General features: G+C 48.7%; 1 protein-coding gene across 3 annotated transcripts in view; it reads left to right on the top strand.

Annotated features, from left to right (window-relative positions):
- LOC113202537 (uncharacterized) overlaps nt 1-17,790 on the top strand; it is an 81,538-nt gene extending 63,748 nt beyond the window's left edge. For 2 of the 3 annotated variants that reach the window (XM_052273732.1, XM_026416800.2), the window contains exons 2-4: nt 11,393-11,680; nt 15,837-15,908; nt 16,777-17,790. In XM_052273732.1, coding sequence (XP_052129692.1) covers nt 11,396-11,680; nt 15,837-15,908; nt 16,777-16,842 — 423 coding nt within the window. In that variant the 5' untranslated portion in view covers nt 11,393-11,395 and the 3' untranslated portion in view covers nt 16,843-17,790. Of the gene's footprint in view, nt 1-6,076; nt 6,154-11,392; nt 11,681-15,836; nt 15,909-16,776 lie in introns of all 3 variants that reach the window. The other variant, XM_052273731.1, reaches the window with a different exon arrangement.
- Nucleotides 17,791-19,999: the final 2,209 nt, after the last annotated feature.

The following is a 19,999-nucleotide window of genomic DNA, read 5'->3' as shown; positions in this document are numbered from 1 at the left end:
GGGGGGGCACTTGCACGGGGGACGGAGTGGGGATGTGGAGCCCCTGGGTGATAGGCAGTGCCGTCAGGCCGTCGTGCGGTTCGGGCTCGCCTACTCGCACGGGGCCTGACGCTCGCCGCCCCTATTCCTCCGCACTACGCTGCGCGTCGCGTTGTTGAAGGGTGGCCACTTTTAGCTTTGGCCGGGTCGCACGCCAACGTAGACTGAAGAAAAACAACACTCATCGTCATCTATGTACACGGTAAAAACCAATTGCAAAGCAAACACTTTGCAGTTAGAGGATTTGGAAACTTAGTGCTAAAAGGCTAATAAAAAACAATGTTGCTATTCACTCTTAAGATCTAACGAACGACGTGTTCATATTATGAACGTCGTGTTCTTAATGTGAACGTGAGATTCATAATATGAACAGAGGCGTTCATATTATACACACTTTTTGTTCGTAAGATTTTAGTAGTGTAGCTTGATGAACATTTGCGAATACACCGTAAGCTGAAACGCATTAAACAGCAAATGCTCTGTATTTGGTCTGTATTACAGTTACTTTTTCAACTTAACATTTTTAATGGTCCGCTTTGCCCTTCAGTGTGTGTCCGTGCGGGCGGCTGCGCGCTGGCCATTTGAGATGCAAGAGCTCCCTGCTAATACAAATACGGGTCGATGCGTTTGAATTGCAAACAAGTTCTTCGAGTGCTGCGTGCCGGCCGCGTTTGAATTGTAGCGAGGTAATCCGTCGTTTGCATCTGCCGGCTTGTGTATGAAGCACTCTCCCTGCAGTCGTAGTGCTGCAGCCGGGTCAGCTGCGTCGCTCCAATTTCGCTCGCTTAAAATTCAGGAAGATAAAAGCTGGTCACGATCGGTGAAGCGGGCCACTTTGTACGGGCTGATCACTCACACGTCGCGCTGACGCGAGAGAGAGAGAGAGAGAGGGGGGGGGAGGGGAGGGGCAGGCCCTGGCCAGCGAGCGGAGTGCGTTAACTGCTGTAACTTGGTAACTTGAGTTACGTCACTCTTCGCTGAGGTCCCTGCTCATCGGCTTTTAATACCGCCGCGCCGAGCTGCTTGACGTGCGGAGATGGATTCGTTTCTAGAGGAAGAGGCGACATAGTAGTGGTGTACACACTCGCCATCGGGGCGTTTGCTGCGAGGTTTGCTGGACATTAAAACTTGCACTTGCAAATAAAATAAACTGAATAAACTGAAAACTGTGCATTGAAATATCCAGTCGAACACGGAAAACTGTGCATTGAAATATCCAGTCGAACACTGAAAACTGTGCAATATCATGTTGAGCACTTGCGTGTGCACGCCAGTTGAACACTTAATTTATCAGTGTGATCATTGAGCAAATATGAAATGTCCATTTGGACAGTCCGATGTACTGTTGCACGCGCAACAGTGTTTCTCTCTTCTTGTCTACCCCTTTAAGGCACTACGGCCTGCCCTGCTGCACCCCAAGCCAGTAGGCATCATCCAGAAAGTACATCGTACATTCGCCGTTTACGTAAGTGCCAAGTTTAGGTGTGCAAGCTCTCTTAACGCCTGATAGGTAGGCAACACCCCGCCTGCAGTGCATGCGTGTACTGCGGGTTTGCCTACCCGGAGCCTCGCAGGCGCCGAGCTAAGCTTCCACCGTAATTTGCCGAATGAATTGGACAGAAACGGACGTTCTTTCTGGACGATACTATGAACGCACAAAACTGAACGGAAACACGCCAAACAGACAGAATTTGAATCCGTAGGACATATTTTTTCTGACAAATTTATTCCTTTCACAAAACAACTTCTGACACAACATCTTCTCTTCCGGTTTAAACGCTAGAACTGCTAAATTGGTGTCGTCCTACGAGTATAGTCTACGACGCATCATCGACACTATCAACAACGAACTATGACGACCGAAAGACCATCGTATCTCCTAAATTGATGTCAAGCAAGCATGTCATTAGGTATAAGGATTATCTGAAATCGAACACTAATCGAATGGCTGCGCGTCTATCCAGCGCCCTGCTCGCAGTGTCGGTGCTGGCGGGCGGCTCGTCGCTGGCTTTATGGCGCGGCGCTGGCCCGGGGCCGGCCGGCCGGCGGGCGGCGAGCGGTACTGCATTGGCAGCGCATTGGGTTACCATTGGGGAGCGCTATGCGGCGCTGCGCCACGCCAGGTTCCGACAAGGGCTGTTGTTGTGACTTTCACTCGCGAGTGTGTGTGTGTGTGTGTGTGTGTGTGTGTGTGCCTGTGCCTTGTATCGATGGTCTTTAGTTTGGGCATGCCGCCGGCCCCGAGCTCACATGCTCAACTTCCTAGAGTTGTGCCAGTCGCAGTAATTTGGAGCTCGTCTATGGAGAATAGTGGGGCCGGTTTACAACAGCGCCTCGCGCGAACTGTTGTGGGCTCTCGTCTGGACACCGGGAGGGAATAAAAGGCAAACACGGAGAAGCTCGCGTCTCTCTCCTTAACTCCTCTATGAAGCGGTCAGCCCGGGGCTGTTATCGTCGTTAATGACCCTGCTGCAGACCAACCGCGAGGTGAACCCCTCTCAGCCTCCCCCCCTCTCTCTGCATTGATGACAGGGAAGTCGTTGGAGAGCAATTAAAGCGCGTGCCCGCGATCTAATAGTGATGAATGCCGCACCTAAACGTTTAGCAATGACGAGTGGTCTGACCCCCTAATAACGTTGTCAGCAGAGGTAAACGTTTCGTGAAACGTTTCTATCCGCCGCAGCCGTGTTGCTCCTGCTTAGGTGTGTTCGAGTGTTGCTATTTCGCCCATAGTATAGTAGGACAGAATTGTCGTACGACATTCGTTGAACATTCAAATTAAAGATTCAGCCTACCGGTATCAGCGCGATATGCGAAAAGAGATTCTATAGCTAAATTATCTATTTTCACTCCAAACCCAAACCAAAAACTTGACCGGCCTGCTATCCAGCGACTAGTTTTGCATGCAAGTAAATTCGCAAGCTACTAGAGAAATGCTTAGCCATTCATAGAGCTGGCGCACCGACCAACCGGTCTGCTATATCACTATCCAGTTCTTTCACCCTCTGCTTGTGACGTCCGTTGGCTTTAGAGTGTAAGGGCTGATGATTTGCTCTTTTTGCGGTTGGTCTACGATGTCGGTCGCCTGCCTGTACCCCTTTGCCGCCATACCAAACGACCTGGTCCTGAGTGTAACGCCCTTCTTCCTGCACCTGTTCAAGGCGGCGGGCCGCGGCGGGCCGCACTGTGTCGCCCTGCTTACGGCGCCGGCCCCTAATGGCACGCCTTATTCGCACTCGCCGCCTCATTATGCCCCGCGGCGCATCAGGCGCTGCAGCGGGGCTGTTCTCACGCCGCGAGGCGCAACCGGCAGCCGCCCGAGAGTTATTTGCAGAAACAGTTGGCGAAGACACGCGAAATTTCAGTGGTCATTATCTTGCCTCCAGTACACTACAGTAAAAAATCAACAACAACAAAAACATGACATCTGATTGAGGATGATAAAATTTGTAGTTTGAGAACGGGTAAAAGTTTCATCTTTGGCGGGTCACATCCAGAGAGCAAACGTCCACTGCAACTCCTGGCAACTCCCTGAAGGGTTGGGAAAAAAAGGTGTTGTCCGGTAAACTTGAAAATTCTTCGAAACTTAATACCAGTTTCAGCCGATGAGTTAAAGATGGCATTCAGAACGAATTCAGTCCGTTTTCAAATGGTGTGCTAATTATGGGGTGTTTTGTTGTTTTTTGGTGGCTAGGTTTGTTCCTTTTCATCTGAGCATTTTTTTTCGGGTACTGATGTTTGCCCCCTTCCCACTAACGTTTGCCGCTCGCTCACTGAAACGATTGTTGAAATGTCATACGCATAAAGAAAGACTCACACGCGCAGGCAGTCCCCCAGTTAAATGTGTGCAGAGCGCTGTGCTCGTTATGCGTTCGTGATTATTTTGATGGTAATGGCGGCTAAACAAGTTCCATTTCGGTTCGCCATTCTTCTTGTGCTCCCATGCGGGCCGGGGGCTGCGCCGGGCTGCGCGCGCCTAGTCCAGCCGGCGCACCGCGGCCCCAACTGGACCTGCTGTTGCATAGCGCGCGAGCTGAACCGGTCGGCGGGCCCGGCCCGGCTGGGGGCTGGGCAGTCCTGTCGAAAGGACACCACGCCTTTACCGTATTTAATAAAACGAGGAAATCTGCTGCTGTGCAGCCATAAATATTTGCGCGTTTTGTACAGAAGTCTGTGTGGACTTAATCGAGACCATCGTGATATTTCTCAACGAAACGTTTGGCATGGTGTCGGCACCGCTCTCTGGAAATCCAGTTTGGCGAAACAATCAGCAGTTAGTCTCCTTAATACTGTAGAACATGCTTCGTCTGTGGCTCAAATGTGCGGTTGTTGTTACTATCATCTCATTTTCGTGTCTCTTTTCTGGCACTGTTGCAGCACTGCAGCTTTGATCTGATAACCGACCCACGTCGGTCGGCTAATTACCCAATAAATATAGCAGCCGTGTGTCCGAGCGAGAGGCATGACCACCAAATAGGGCGGTGATGCGACAGGACAATCGGCACGGGGCGCGGGTCTCCAGTGTCTCCAGCTTGACGGGGGGCTATAAATTTATTGCACCCGTCTGATCGGCTTGCATGACGGACTCTAGTCGGCCGAGAGCAGCATTGTGGTTGCGGTCAGAGGAGGGTGAAGCGTTCGTTCTCATGGTTGCGGACGGGGTCAGTCGCCTCGGTGCAAACCCTCCCGAAATGCTGCCGTCCGGTTGACGTTGCATGTGACGTTGCGCGCGAGTCGTCTGAAGCGAGCAGCTGCCCCGTGAGACCATCACCCTTAGGACCAATTACCTCACAGGGGATGTCGGTCGTCGGTAGGTTTGGGAGGAGGCTTTTAAGCCTAGGCAAGTGTGTGTGTGTGTGTGTGTGTGTGTGTGTGTGTGTGTGGTGTTCCCGTGAGGAAACGAGGCTCCCTGCTGTGGCATTGTGTGCGTGTCTGTCCAATTGTACGTGTGAGGGAGCGGGGGGCTAATCGCAAACTCCCAACGAGTTACCTCCTCGTTAGAGCCGTGTGTACCTTAGTTTCGACGGCAGGGCAGGGCTGCGCTGGTGTGGCGTGAGGCTGCCAGGCTGCCGCGTGTCTAATGCTCTAATCCCTCCCCCGCCCGTCGCCTTGTCAACTTCTCGCAGACCTCCACCTTCACACTCCCATGACCATCATTTGTACGTTTTCCTCCTTTAATTTTTTTATTTCTTCTTTCGCTAGTTCACACCAACTTCTGTCGTAGACGCACTTCATTAAGGGTCCTCTGCTTCCGTAGACCACTTTTTTTATTGAGACGTGTAGTATAGTTTCTTGGTCTGATCCCCTATTTAGTTGTTATCCCGTACTTGTTTGAAGTGTTGTTGTACTACAGTTAAATTTGCAGAGCGATACTATCGTTGGCCGGCAATTGCTCAGACAATAACAATAAATGGAAGCCCGCGCGCTTACCTGCTGCGGTGGTCGAACTTGCCCATGACCCCCGACCACCGGTATTCATGGCTCGTCCTAAAAGTCGCCGAGAAAATAAATCAGGTGCTGGGCGCCTCGGCCTTTGCCTTGGCGTGGCGTCGCGTAGCGCCACCGCCCCACGGCGCCGCGCTTGTGGTCGAGAGACAAACGGACCGTAATCCATTTAGCGACGCGCTCTGCCCTCCTGGCGGCGCCTGTAGGCCGGCGGCGGCGCCTTCGACTGTGAGAAGGGAAACGACCTTAGACCGCACCTGGCGTGGCGTGGCGCGGTGTCACGTGCTGGCGTGGGGAGGCGCGGCGTCAAGTCCATGGGAACTTGTGTCAGTGTCACAGCCATACCGCACTGCTAAAAGCTTACGGTGAATATCACCTTAAGCTCCAGTGAAATTCGCCGTAAGCTTTTTAAAGTGCGTGGTGTGGGCTGCGTTTTACAGTCTCATACACTTAAAATAATTTACCTAACATGCTGAGCTCTGAAGAATGTTCTCGTCCAGTAGTCCCTCTTGTTGTCCAGGAAAAAAAGAAAAACACAAATAGAACAACAAATCAAATTAATTAATTGGGTTTTCTTTTTTCGTTTCCGCAGGTGAGCGGCAGTCGCTGTTAGACCAGCGGGAACTCGAAGGCTGGTGGAGATGTACTCAGTGAGTCTGGGTATTCAAGGTAACATCTCGCTCTGCAAATAAGCAACAATAATTGGCCGGTATGTCGCGCGGCCTGGACGGAATGCAGTCATTTACGCCGGGAGACCTGAGAGATAAATCTGGTGCACCATTTGCCCGGGGTTTTTTTCAAGCATGAAAAATTTACGTTATCTTCGTGGCTGTCGTACGAAGCGCACGATCCTCATCTGCTTTCGATCCGAAGGTTGTTGAACTATTCTTCACCCTAAAACCAGCTCTTTGACATGCAATGCAAGCACCAAAACACCGGTTCAAGGACCACTGTGAAAAACATATTTGTACATGTACGATATATTTTGTAATTTGCCATTACACTCAGAGTCGTTCATGTAAGTACAACCCCCTACTGTCACTCGATATTCGATTCCAAGTCGATACATAGGGCTAGTAAATTGTACAATTTTAGATTGTACTTGTACAACTTCTTCCATGAAAAATTGTCCTGCACCCGGTACGACAATTTTCACAGTGACGGGGGTAGGGAAAAACACATGGGGCGTCCTCGAATCGGTGCCTTGGTTCTTGAACATCAAGGAACTGGAACTGCTTTTACCGTGTTGTTCCAGAATGAGGAGAAACACCTACCCCCCTCCAAATCAATCCAACGTTTAGTGGCCTTTTCTAGACCCCCTCAAGATTGAGATTTATTCCCTCGTATCTAAAGTAACAAATCCATACACATTTCTATTTGTCCTAATTCCATTCTTTCCGTTAAGTGTTTGTTTGCTCTCTGGCGTTGGTTTCTTTCACTGCTTCTCCGACCGGTGTAACTCGCGCGATTCCGCGTCGAATCTCCCGCTGCCGCCACATCGTAAACATTTATACGCGCCCATTTCCCCTTAAAGGCGCAGCGAAGACGAGGTAAAGGTGAATCTCAATCTTTAAATGCATACTGCGGAATTAACGCAGTTTTGGCTCTGCTTTCTGTTCTCGATCCGAATTCGAGGCTTAGCTGCTTTGCTGTTGAGGTAGACATAGGCCGGCGTCATTAGGCCTATGTACGCTCCAAATCTGGGGTGTCCAGCAGCTGTGCGACTTACGTCTCGCACTTTTGCAGGACACCTTGACTTTTTGCACCCTTTTCCTGAAGAGGGGCCCAGGCAAGCGGTGTCCAATAATAAGAGGGCACCTTACTTTGAGTTTATAGCTGCGCAAATAGAGTAGTATTGCATACGTTAGGAGGTCTTCCACACGCGCAAAGAGAGGCTTAACGATCACAAGAGCACATGAGGTGCACCTGTATCGTTACGTCACGCCGGATTCGTCTCATCCTGCGCAAGGTCGGGGCACCTACCTGCCGGGTACTTGGCCGGACACCTGCCCGGGCGTGCAGGTTGGGGTACCCGTCAGCTGCCACCCGCAGAACAAAAGAGGCTGCCCCCCTTTTGTCCGCTTGAAATCAATAATCACCAGGAAGATAGGATCGCTGCGGCGCGCGGCCGTGTCTGCCTGCGCAGCTTGCGCGCCCAATGGGTGGTCGACCACCGGGATCACGACGACCGGGGATGGGGAGGGGAGTGGAGGGGAGAGCTACATTTCTTTGCATTACGCGGCTCATAAGTCGATCACCGGCGTCGGGTGACTTGTCGAGGAAAAAGAATAACAGCGTTAATCTCGTTTTACACCGGGTTTGTTGTGGACATGTATTGAGTATTTGGTGCATGCGCCCTCTATCTTTGCGTTATTTACTGAAAACCTTCCCACCGAGAAGGTAGTGAAATGGCCGTATGTGGGTATTCAGTTAATACTTATTATATTTTCTCACCGGTTCTCACACTCTAAATGGGAAACGGCAATTTCTTATCCATCCAAGATGTGTTCTGAGCACGCTTTAATTTGGTTAAAATTTGTATTTGAAAAGCTAGCCTAAGTACAAATAAACTATATTTGGTATGCCTAGTTTAGAGACAAACTTGCATCTGATTGAGATGCCCATGGACAAACCCAGACTGGTCGAACAAAATTTGAAGGTGGGTATCAAAAGTTCAATAGCTGCAACGGAACATTTCTCTCAGCGCGACGGATGCAAAATTCTCTTTTCCCATTTAGAGTGCATCTGGGTTTCAAGAGTGCTCCGGAACACATCACGGCGCAGCACTGACGTGAGTTCTCCCCCGCCCCGCCTTTCGCCCCGGCCGGACCCGCCTGTTCACCTGCCGCCTTCGCCCCGCGGGTCCGCGGGAAGAGCGATGGGGGAGTCTGTCGCGCGCTGCTTCCGCGCGCCGCATGTCGCGTCGTTACGTGCGTGGACGTGCAGCACGCACTTACTTGCTGAACATACCTCCGGACAAACTTCAGGCTTCACATAGCATATTATTAAATAAAATAGTTGAGCGAATATGAGAATGGATTCTAAATTAATTCTAGCGGCGATCATGGTGAAAAACAATACATTTGCTAAATCAACATGCAATGTTTTCATAAAATGCCATAATACTAGATGGCAACAAACTTCCCATGAGCTTAGATCCTCCATTATTTTACTCCAAAAAATAATAAAACTCACGAAAAAAAGAAACTTCAGGAAGGCGCAAGTCTATGTAGGAAGAGTTTAACTATGGTGTTAGAGAAAGCAAAACTCCCTTTGCCACTTTCACACTAAAAGTTAAAGATAATCAAGATTTGCGCAAATCCCGCATCGGGGATGGGTAGTTGTAGCAGGGGAGCGAAGACGTATCTACACGCTAATTCGCAAACTTGCGCGCGCATTTACTTTGGACGTAACCCATACAGCACAACGTGTCGCGCTTACATCATAATTACCTGGCCTGCCCGCCGTGCTGCTCGCCCAGCCGGTCGGGGGAGGGGGCGGGGGCCGGCCGCCCCGCTCGGCTCGGCTCGCTGGACACCATTCGCCCGGGCCATTTGCCGCGCGGCAGCCCCGCTTTTTGGGGCCATCTGGGCCGGCGCTGTGCAACATCCACCCGCACACCTCCCCTGGCACCGTTGGCGGGCCAAAAGGCGAGCCAAAAGGACGTTCTCTAGCCTGGCCCGGCGCCCAAGCGACGTCGCTTATGAGGCCTTTTGACACCGGAAGGCGTACGTTGATGCGCCGCGCGCGCTTTCCTCGTCCTCCAACGGCAGCCAAACGCGCAGCCAAAAGCGACGCACGTCGTGACGGTGTCGGACTGTCGGACGTCGTCGCTGTGGAGGACGCACTGCTTTCGGTACGTCCAAAAATTGCTGCAGGTGAACGTCTCTGCGCTGGTTTTGATGCGCGGGAAGAGATTTTTTTCCTGTGCGTGTTGCTGCTGCACTCGGCTGCCCCGCTCGCCCCAAGCCTGCGGCCGACCGGAGCCAGCTGTGCCGCAGCGGATGCTGGGCGCTCGGCTCAGTCCCGCCTGCTCCGGGGGCTGCTGAGCTGCTGTGCCCGGCTCAGTGCCCTGTCCTCATAAACTGGTCCGGGCCGGGCCGCCGCCGCTTGCTCCGACCTTCCACGACAGTCATTTCCATGTCCCTCCCGAAGACTGCAGCGCGCAACGAACGAGGACGCGGCGCCGCCAACTCGACGTGACAACACGGCTTGGCGCTCCGGAACTTTTATCGGTGTGTCTGCCGAACCCCTAGAGTCTGAGCACTGGAAAAACAAAGGTGCTATCTAATATGCCCTTATAGAGGTGTTAGTGAAATTGTGCCTTCACATTTACAAAGGTGCTACTCTGGAAACCCATGTGTGACTTCGGTGACTTGAATGCAGAATATTCTGCATACCTACATGTATGCAGGAAATTCTGTGTACTTGGCAAGTATAGGTATAGATAGTGTGTACTTGGTCAAGCACACACTAAAATCTCCATACACTTATGCAGGAGACTTAGTGTGTACTTGACCAAGTACACACTATCTCCTGCATACTTGACCAAACTATCTCCTGCATACTTGCCAAGTACACAGAATTTCCTGCATACATGTAGGTATGCAGAATATTCTGCATTCAAGTACACACTAGGGTTTCCAAAGTATTTTCAGCAATTCTGGTGACTTTGCAGAGGCATTAAGTCAGTAGCACCTTTAAAGGGTGTTGTGTTGCACTTTTGTTTTTACAGTAAGGCTACCGTCGCCTTCAGGTGCATCCGTGTGGACTGCTCCCTGATGACCGCCGCCGCCAGCTTTTTTCGCCCCTGTAAAGTAGGCTCCGCGTCGGTTTTGTGCACTATCTGCTGTGTGAGCGATGGGCCGAGCGCCATTCTATGTAAATGTGTGGCACACAGAGATAGGGCGGTCTCAATCGATGAGGCAACGGGGTGCGTTTGGGGGCCGCTCGGAGCACGCCTGCAGCGCCTGCAGCGGCGCCTTGCACTCCCACGAGAAATTACGCGTGCGTGGAAACTGAAGTAGTGAGTGATGTGGTCGTAGTGAAAGGTTTGTGCGTGCTGTGCGTGAATGTGTGCGTGTGAGCGAGCACGCGCGTGCGTGGAAACGAAGCCGTTTTGATTCGTGTTTGATAACGCAAGGTCAATAACGCAAACCGGCGCTTCATTTGCGAGTTTAAGGAGTACCCTCCGGGTAGAAACCATCTCTGACTTTCTGAGGGTAGAGGAAAAACTTTCAGCAGAAACTCCCATACACACCCAAAATTGTGCTCTGAATTCAGGAACTGTATCGAAAATTTTGAGACCAATTTCTTGTTTTAAGGATGAAATAGGAGATATAGTAAGAGCATGTTGTCAAAATTTTACGTTCAGTTCTTGAATTAAGAACACTTTTTTGGGTTTAGTTCAAGAAAAATTTCTCAGAACCTGAATTGGTTTTCTCCAGAAATGTTGACATTTCACTGTAAAAATAAATTTCGTGATTTTACGAAATTTTCTCGGTTAATTTTCTAGTACGAAAACTTCGTTTTTAACCAATTACGATACATCGTTATTTTACGAATTGCTTCGTAAAATCCAAAGCTCTAACTAAGGGGTATGAAATTTGCATATATTTTGTCAAATTTTATGACATATGACCCTAAAATTATTTGCATTCGTTACGAAATATGTTTGTAACTTTACGAAATGTTTCGTAAATTGGCCCTAACGAAATATTTTCGTAAATTATTTTTTACGAAGCATTTCGTAACACTTCTTTTCGTAAAATCACGAAAACGTTTTACAGTGTTGCTTCATATTTTGAAGACAGTTATGAGAAATTTTCCGTTAAGTGTATGAGAAGAGTGCCTTAAAGTTTTCCCTCATCCCAAAAGCAGATGTTACCCAACTGTGTGTGTTTTGCAGGCGATGTGCTGGGTGTCGGCGCAGGCCATCATGGTGCCCAGCGGCAAGGTGGGCCCCATCGTGCCCCCGACGCCCCGACCCAGGCGCACCGTGCCCTCGTCCACGTATGCGCCCGCCCCCGTCTACGAGGAGGCCGAGGACCCGTCGATCAACGAGGTGGACGGCGGGCCCCGCTACAACCCGCCCGTGTACCGGCCGCCCCTGCTCAAGCACCTGCTCCTCCGCTCGCACTCGCTCAAGTTCAGGCAGCTCTACGCGCATCAGCTGCCCGAGTACTTCCAGAAAGAGGTGAGGAGATAAGTCAACAATAAATTATAAGGAATTTAGTTGTAGTGCCTGCTCTGGAAACTCAGGTGTGAGACAGTCTAACACCAAATGGTGTTAGGCAAAATACCTCACACCAAACGGTGTGAGGCAAACATACCTCACACCAAATGGTGTGAGACTCATTGTGCCTCACACCAAATGGAGTGATACTTTCTCATACCAAATGGTGTGAGACACAGAGGGTCTCACACCATTTGGTGTGAGGCACAACTAGTCTTACACCATTTGGTGTGAGGTATTTTGCCTAACACCATTTGGTGTTAGACTGTCTCACACCCGAGTTTCCAGAGTGATGACCGGGCTTTGCCCCGAGTCATCGCTTAAAGTCATACTCGGAAAACTCAGCAGCCGTCAGCAGCAGTTAAATAGCCAAATAATTTTGCGTGATGTTATCTTTCATTTCATTGCAATTTTCGTCCGTTAAATTATCTTAATTATGGTCCATAAATATATGCTAGTTTACGGACAAACTGTGTTGCGTGCCCGCGCGAGGCGCTGCTATCTTCGCATGGGTGCCGCGTTAACCCGTCGAGTTTAGCCTCACTGGCGTAGATCCTCTGAAAATCATTACTATCAATAATAATCGTCCAATTATTTCGTTGTCTAATTTATCGCGCCTCGCGCCCCGCCCTTGAGTGGTGAGTGGTAATTGTAATGGAGCCACGACTTACGGCCTCTGGCCGGGGGCGGGGGGGGGGGGGGGGGGGGGGGGGGGGGGGGGGCGACGCGCGTGGGTGGGTCTGGACATTTGCATAGCAATGGCACCCGCCGCTCCTCGCCGCGCCGCTCTCGCTGCTCCCGATGCGCCGGTCGGGAATGACCATCTCTTGCAACACGTTTTGTGTCCAGTTAGTCGCCGTCTGGTTTCAACAGCAACAGACCAGCAGGCGTCCTCCATGACACGCCGACGTTATAGCCTCTTTCTCCCTCTCAGTCAGTTTTACTCTTTTTTGTGTGTGTGTTTTCCGAACTGAATTGGTCCGCGCACACGACGCGGCTCGACACATGTCGCCTCACCACGCGACATGAAGAGGACATATAGGAGTCGGAGAGAGAGAGAGAGAAAGAGAGAGAGGGGGGGGGGGGGTAGAAGGGGAATGCCCGTAAAAACGATACTACGCGCCATTGGCCGTCGTTGGCTCTGATGTGCGCTCAAACGGGTCGCAGTAGACATGAGCTGGACGAGAGCCGGCGCGCCGCTGTTTTGAACGAAGTCGTGGCGCAGATAGCTCGACGGACACGGACGGCCCGCTTCGTGTGGCCCCAGTCGTAAGCGGCTAATTGCATCGTCAGGGATGTATTGCGAGGTGGTCAGAATGTATCACGACTGCTGGATTAAAAAAACAAAAAACGTGTAGTAAGTTTTAGTACGCCTTACCGTCTATGTAAATTAATTAGTGCACGAAATGAAAAAAAGGATAAGCCAAATTAGCTAAATTCAAATAGCAAATTCGCACACATTAGCTTTCAAAGCTAGTTCCTTTTTTTCTTGCTGTTTTCTAACTATTATTTCGGTTTTGAAGTGTGTGGTTTGATAGCTCTTGTCTTCAGTGCTGCACTGTCATCCTCTCACTGATTTTTTGACCCCTTGTCAGTGTCAGTATTCCTGCTGCGTGAAAATCATGACAAGCACACAAGTACACAGTGGGAAACTTTCGTACGGGGTACAGGAAAATTTTCCATGGAAGATGTATCAGACTCTTCTGATACAGAAACGTGTGACATGGGTACAAATTTTTGAAATCTGATCAAGATGTTACAAAATTCTGGATGTGTTACTAATTTCTGGAACAGATACAAGGTATAGTCGTGAGGTTGGATGTAATTTTCTATATCACTGGATACAACATTATGGAACATTGTTGGTAAGGTCCCTGAGAGCCCCGGACGTATCACACGGGGTTCCTGCAGGTCTCCGCATGTAGCCTTAGTGACCGCGCGGGTAGTGACGCGACTTCCTAACTCAGAGGTCTGGTTCAACTCGCGGTTTGGTAAGCCCAAGGAGAACAGGTTAGTCACTTTCAAGTCATTTTGGAGTCTTTGACGTCCCTAGTGACATTCCTCGAGCCAAAATAGTGACTTTTTGATGTCCCTGTGACAATCGTGTTCTCCTTGGGAGGTACGTTTCCAGTAGCGTGAAGAAGTACAGAAGTACGTAAAAAATTATCTCGCAAATTTGCGCATGATAAGTAGGTGAAATCTTCACGGAAAAAGAAGATTAGTTGTCAGAGCGAATACCTTGGCTAATTCGGTGACAGACAAGAAATCCGCGGTGACTTCTAAGAACTAGTTGTCAGAGACAAGAGTAAGTATTGCCACAGCAAACTCGAAAATACGGGTTCGCTCTAGCAGCTAACTCGTGTGTCTGACTACTTATTCTTAGGTTATTTCACAGCGAATTTCTTGGCCGTCACCAAATTAGCCAAGGTATTCGCTCTGACAACCAATATATTTTTTCCGTTTTGAAGGTGCATGCGAATAGGTGAATATAGTTGAGCACATTCAAGTGCTCACCTTGCATTTAAACACTTTCTAGTATTGGACGTTTAAACTCTGTTATACTGTCTAGGTATCAATATTGTTCCCTTTTCTATCGGTTGATGCTTAACCGGATCCCGAACACTACGGTACTACGGTGGGGTGTCACAGCGCGGCTCGTTGCGCTGCTCTCCCAGGTGACGTGGTGGCGGCGGCTCTTTGTGAATATAGTGAAGCACGGCGAGCAAACGCGTTTGCAACAAATACCCGGAAAAGTGCGTGAGAGCATTAGAGGCGACACGGGGAAAGCAGCCGGCTCAGGGGAGAGAAGAGAGAGAAGGATGTGGTGGTGGTGGTGCTGGTTGCGCTCACCACCTCCTTTCCGTTCACAGTTGTTGGCAGAAGCATACAGTCGGCTTCTGCGCCAAGGCGATTCCTAATTAAATATCATACGAGACTCTGACTGCAGTCGAAGTACACTAACGTGTTGGCGCAGAATAAATGGAATTGCCACTAAAAGTTTTTCGCACGAGGACTATTGGGGGCGGATTGGGGTTGTAATTGTAAAAAGAAGAGTCTTCTTCCATTGTAATGAAGTGGTGTTACAATGCCTGTAATCTGGATGAATTTGAAACGATTGGTTACAAAGAGATGGTTAGGTGCAGAACGAGGTTGGGTTTGGAATGTAGGCCCCGCGGCGCGCCTGGCTTCCTCCCCGCAGCTGCACGATGCGTTTGCACTGAGATGGTGCTAGTTGATATGAGGGTGTTGCATTGCAGTGCGCTCGGACCGAGTAGAGGGGAGGATTACCGACCGGTGGGTGAATGAATGGACAGCTTCACACAGTCGAGTGGGCCTCCCGTGTTTGCCATCTGTGCGCATGACTTGCTATAGCAAGACATATCTCTGTTCGTCAACATCTCCTGAACGTCGAGAAAACGACCATATTGAGCCGTTCAGAGACGCGGTCGCAAGAGGACCTCGACAGGCACCTCGCCTCGAGTCAGCCAGCCCTCCGCCTTGAACTCGACGTCGCACCTCTTATTTTACAGCTGATTTCACGTCGTGGCACCGGCAGGCTTTATTATGTAATGAAGAAGTGGACTCGTAGCAAGCCTATCCCAATCAACCACAAATGTGTTATTCTATGCAGGACAACAAAGTAATCACCCTTTAAAACTTTGGCGTAGGAATTATAAATTGAATACTATTTTTTAACAAAGCTCTGTAAAAAAAACTCCGTATGAAACAGACCTCGTAGTCACAGAGTCTACTTCGCACGCTCAAATTGTGATCATACACACACAGTAAATATCGCCAGGCTGCTTCTGAACAGAGTAAATTTGGCCAAGCAGATGGCAGCGACCATCCTTTCGTACTAGAAACGGCATACGACCCTTTGTTCTATCATACTCGCCGCTGTAAATGTCCTTTTCGTATGTTCAATTCACTATTATCCGTGTTTGATTCTCTCTCATACACGTTTGTTGAATTTTTATTTGAAAATGCACGGGCGTTTTAAGCGCGGCATCTGCTCTTGCTTCATAAACGCTATATATAGGGGAAAGGGACGTTCTTGGCGTGTGGTTTGCCTCTGTCGTTACTTGTTACTTATACACGTTTTCGCAATGCCTTTCAGATCGTCGGCCAGCAGTCGCAGGTGCTGCCCAAGTACGACCGCGGGACGACGAGGGTCAAGCACTCCGACCAGGTACCTAAACTTGTTGCACTGTTGCAGTCCTATGGGTATCGCGTTCGAGACAGAGTAGTCCCCTCTCTGCCATCGGCGCCGGCGGCGCTTCGGCCCGGATTTATGGACGATTCTTATCGTCGTCGCGATGAAACGATTGAGAGGGGAGGGGGGAGTCGGGATACCCTTGGCCGTGTGTCGGGCACACGACAGTCTCGGCTGCGTCCGAAGGCGCTACGGTTACTGCCGAGGCGCGTCATCCGGCCTACTCGGACGCGGCCCGCGAGCGCTGAGCGGAATATAAAAGTGATCTTCTTCACTTGTTCAGCCAGTAGCATCCAAGGTTGCCTCCCCCATTAGACTCCACATCGCGTCATGCCGAACGCGGATTGACACTGTCCATCTGTTGAGCTTCTTACCAGCCTTCGCTGTTGTGTGGCACAGTACACACGTATTCTAACATGCTCAAAAGCAAAGAATTAAGAGGCCCGTGAGCCGCAGTGAACCATGACCAGTCTTTAGATTTCGCATTGTCCTCGCCTAGATAGGCTATCTGCTGCGTGTATCTGCTGCACCTCTCTCAGTAAAAACACCTCCCCGTGGGGCAACCTGGCCCGTGTGGCAACAGCGACGAGATGTCTTAAAATTGATGTCAGCAGGGTCCTCGCGAACGGCTCAGCTTTGAACTCTGCCCTTGACAGCTGCCGGCCGTTTTGACCGAACCGCATCATTAAAGTGGCCAACTGTAGCGGCGGGAGTGAAGGCGCGAGACGTTTGAAGAAAAGGATATGATTATCGAGGGGTTGAGTTACCTTTCGCATTGCGAGAAGAAGAGTAGTTCGTTGTGCGTAAGTTAAGGAGCTGCGTGAACCTGTGCGTGGTGTTGCAGGTCGTGCCTCTCGCCTACTACCGCCGGAAAATGTACTACTCCGGCTACCCTGATTACGACTACTGAGCGCCGTGCCGCGGATCCTAAAGGCGCTCTACACTCAAGGCCCAAAGGCGTTTGGCCTCAGTTACGTCTGCTCAGACCGCTGGAGAAGACGGCCCGAGAAGATACGAACAAATCTTGTCATTGACGACTATAGTTACCAACTTTACCTGACGTACTAGTGAATAGTATATACAAGTGACTGCCCTAAGTACACATTATTCCACAAAGAACGAACGCATTACGAGAAATAACAGAAGAGAGCAAGTAAAACTATTCGAAAAAACGTTAGACTTTACACTAAGGAACATGACATGAACAGCTTGCTTGGTTAGTGAGTGACGACAGTGTTATACCTCAATCGCGTATTTGAAGAGATTTAGGTTTATGATTCAAAGCTATGAATTTTAAGAGAATTTTCTGAAAAGTTTGCAATTTACCAGCTCATTCCTTGCCTGGAATGTCAGGAATGTTTCAGTTTGAGTGTATTTTAAATATTTTTTGACGCGAAGAAATATTATCCTGAATTTTTGTAGCCAGTACAATGTTTCATATCAAATAAGTTTAAGGTACAAATGATGGAACGATTTGTCGCCTCCCGGGTGGGAAGGTGGTGCTTGCCATAATTGTTTGCTGCATTTGTGGCTGTCAAAATATTTATTTTTGGTCCACGATGGGCAACTAAGTTTCATCAAAGTGATTTTCCCTCTGAAGAGCAAAACAAAACTAGCCATTATCACACGTGAAAATGAAAATTGACGACGGACGAACCAAACCCCCCTTCCACTGGATGATCCACATCGACAATGCTCATCCGTCGCCAATCTTCTTTCTACTAGCAACCTTTTGCTCTTGTCTTCAAATCAACAATATTTATTTTTTAAAAATGTTTGCACTAAATAGAGTGAACTAAATGCCATGCTCTGCAAGAATTATTTAGTGTAAGACCAATAAAAAAATACAAAAAACATCTATGTCGCCTTTCCTTTCATCCCTATTCCAGGAAAATACTATGCAAATACACAAGTACCTGACAACAATAAAACGTCAGTGGCAAATGTTAGTTTTCCTTCCTTCACTGTTACAAATTATGTCGTGACTTGGTGAAAAATGTCGTGTTATTATTTGCTACAAAAACTCTTCGGAATGTTAAAGCAACAACACTGTTGGAAGTTTTTTCGTAATTTGACGAAAAATGTCCTGTTAATTTTTCTACACAAACTCTTTGTTATTTTAAGGTAACGAATACATTCGTAAAATGACGAACAGTTTGTTACTCGGTTGTTGTCCTAAAAGAACGGTCCTGACGAAACGAATAATTCTCGTCAATTTCAATAACAAACTACTCGTGACAGAATATTGTCGTGAAATGACGAACTTCATTAACAGTGAAATACATTCTCAAAATAAGGAACACTTTGTCTCAGTTTCTACTGGAAGAACGACCCCGGGAACTGGAGTGTTGGAAGCAAATTCTCTAACGTCCCGATGAATTTGACACTATTAAATGATAAATGATGTGATTTTACGATTTTGCACCTCTACGATACAGTTAGTACTCAAAGTTTGATGAATACTAGTTATTTTCAATTAAGAACTACCCGTGGCAGGTAAAATCGTGAAAAGGAAAGACAAAATTCTTTTAAAGTAATAATAAAGAGGAAATACAATACATGTAGAAAGTTTCGGCTTTTTCTGTCTGCGTTGGTCCGTTGGACTACCACAATCTTTTGAGAATATGGTGGGTCAGAAAATTACCTAAGCATTGTGCTGCACTGATAAACTAAGTGTGCTACTGCAAGTCCTCTTTTAACTTTCTTAGATTAATCGCTCACTGTTAGGAAGTGCTCAACAGAGGACATGCCACTTACAAGGGCACTCCTACCGAGTTGGACACTTTCAAGTGTACTGCGACGGAGTAAAATTGTTACCCAGTACCACGGAATTATCGTACGTCTAGAATTGTACCACAGTCGAAATAAAGATACGGACTATTGGTGCGATGTACGAAATGAGAAATTATTCCATCCCTCAACCATTTTCTTTCCTCGAAACCAAAACTCTCATGGACTAGCTATGGTGGTGAAAGCAAGGAACCACTGATTTGAATTTAAACAGGAATCGAAAACATATGACGTAATGTTAGATACTTCAAATTAGATAGAGCGGCGATTTTAAAGATTTGAACTACCCTTTTACGACTTAGCACCCACCTGGCAATTTTGGGACGTTTAGGGCCGGTTGAGGGGGATCGCCCCCCCCCCCAATCCGCGCCTGGTGGGTGCTAAGTCGTAAAAGGCTAGTTCAAATCATAAAATGGGAGAGGAAATGCCCCAAATCACAATGTTCGAGTTGGTATATCACTTTGTCGAGGCAACGGCACCTTTAGAATCACAATATAACTTAATATTCTTTAGGCCCGCAGTAAAGAATAACGTTGATAAACTGTGACTTCGTTGTTCAGTTTTTCAATGGCTTTTGTTACGTATCAATTTTTGTTCAAGAGTAAAATGTTTGTTTCTCAAATCAATCATGTGCTTAGTGACAGAGGTCACTTTCACACAAATAAAAAACATTGCTGTTACGCAATAAAAAGTGTTGTTGTCAAAGTCAGTGTAAAACTGAACAATTTATTGCAAATGAACAACATCATTTTGATTGTGCACTTGCCACTATCCCTGACATCCCTAAACACGTACCATTCGCTACGTAAACAGGCGGGGTTGGGGCGTGTGACGGTTGCCCCGTGATGCTAGGCAACCCAATTGACTGAGCTGTTTGGTTGGCACGCCCCTGAAGGGGTAGCCCATCGTGCATCTCTTGGCTGGCTACCCCGGGAAGCTAGGCCACCTATTCGACACACCACCCAGCGCCCTGCAACAGGCAACCTATCTTACTCTGGGAAGTGGCACTCGCGCGCGGTGTGGCGATGGCGATGCGTCCACAGGCTTATGCGGTACGACCGCTTATTTCGAGCTGGATTTTGTTCTCTGGAAACCCAAGTGTGTAAATGTATGCGTCATTTGCTGAATACCTACATGTATGCAGCAAATACTGTGTACATGACCATGTATGCAACAAATACTGCATACATGGCCAGGTACACACTTAGGCACATAGCTTTTAGGATAGAGCTCTACGTGTGTACGTGGACATGTATGCAGTATTTGCTGCATACATG

Source organism: Frankliniella occidentalis, unplaced genomic scaffold (assembly GCF_000697945.3).
Source record: "Frankliniella occidentalis isolate FOCC.00 unplaced genomic scaffold, Focc_3.1 Scaffold296, whole genome shotgun sequence".
In the NCBI taxonomy this organism is placed as follows: domain Eukaryota; kingdom Metazoa; phylum Arthropoda; class Insecta; order Thysanoptera; family Thripidae; genus Frankliniella; species Frankliniella occidentalis.
Note: the sequence above shows the minus strand (reverse complement) of the source record. Positions and strands in the feature narration are given on the sequence as shown.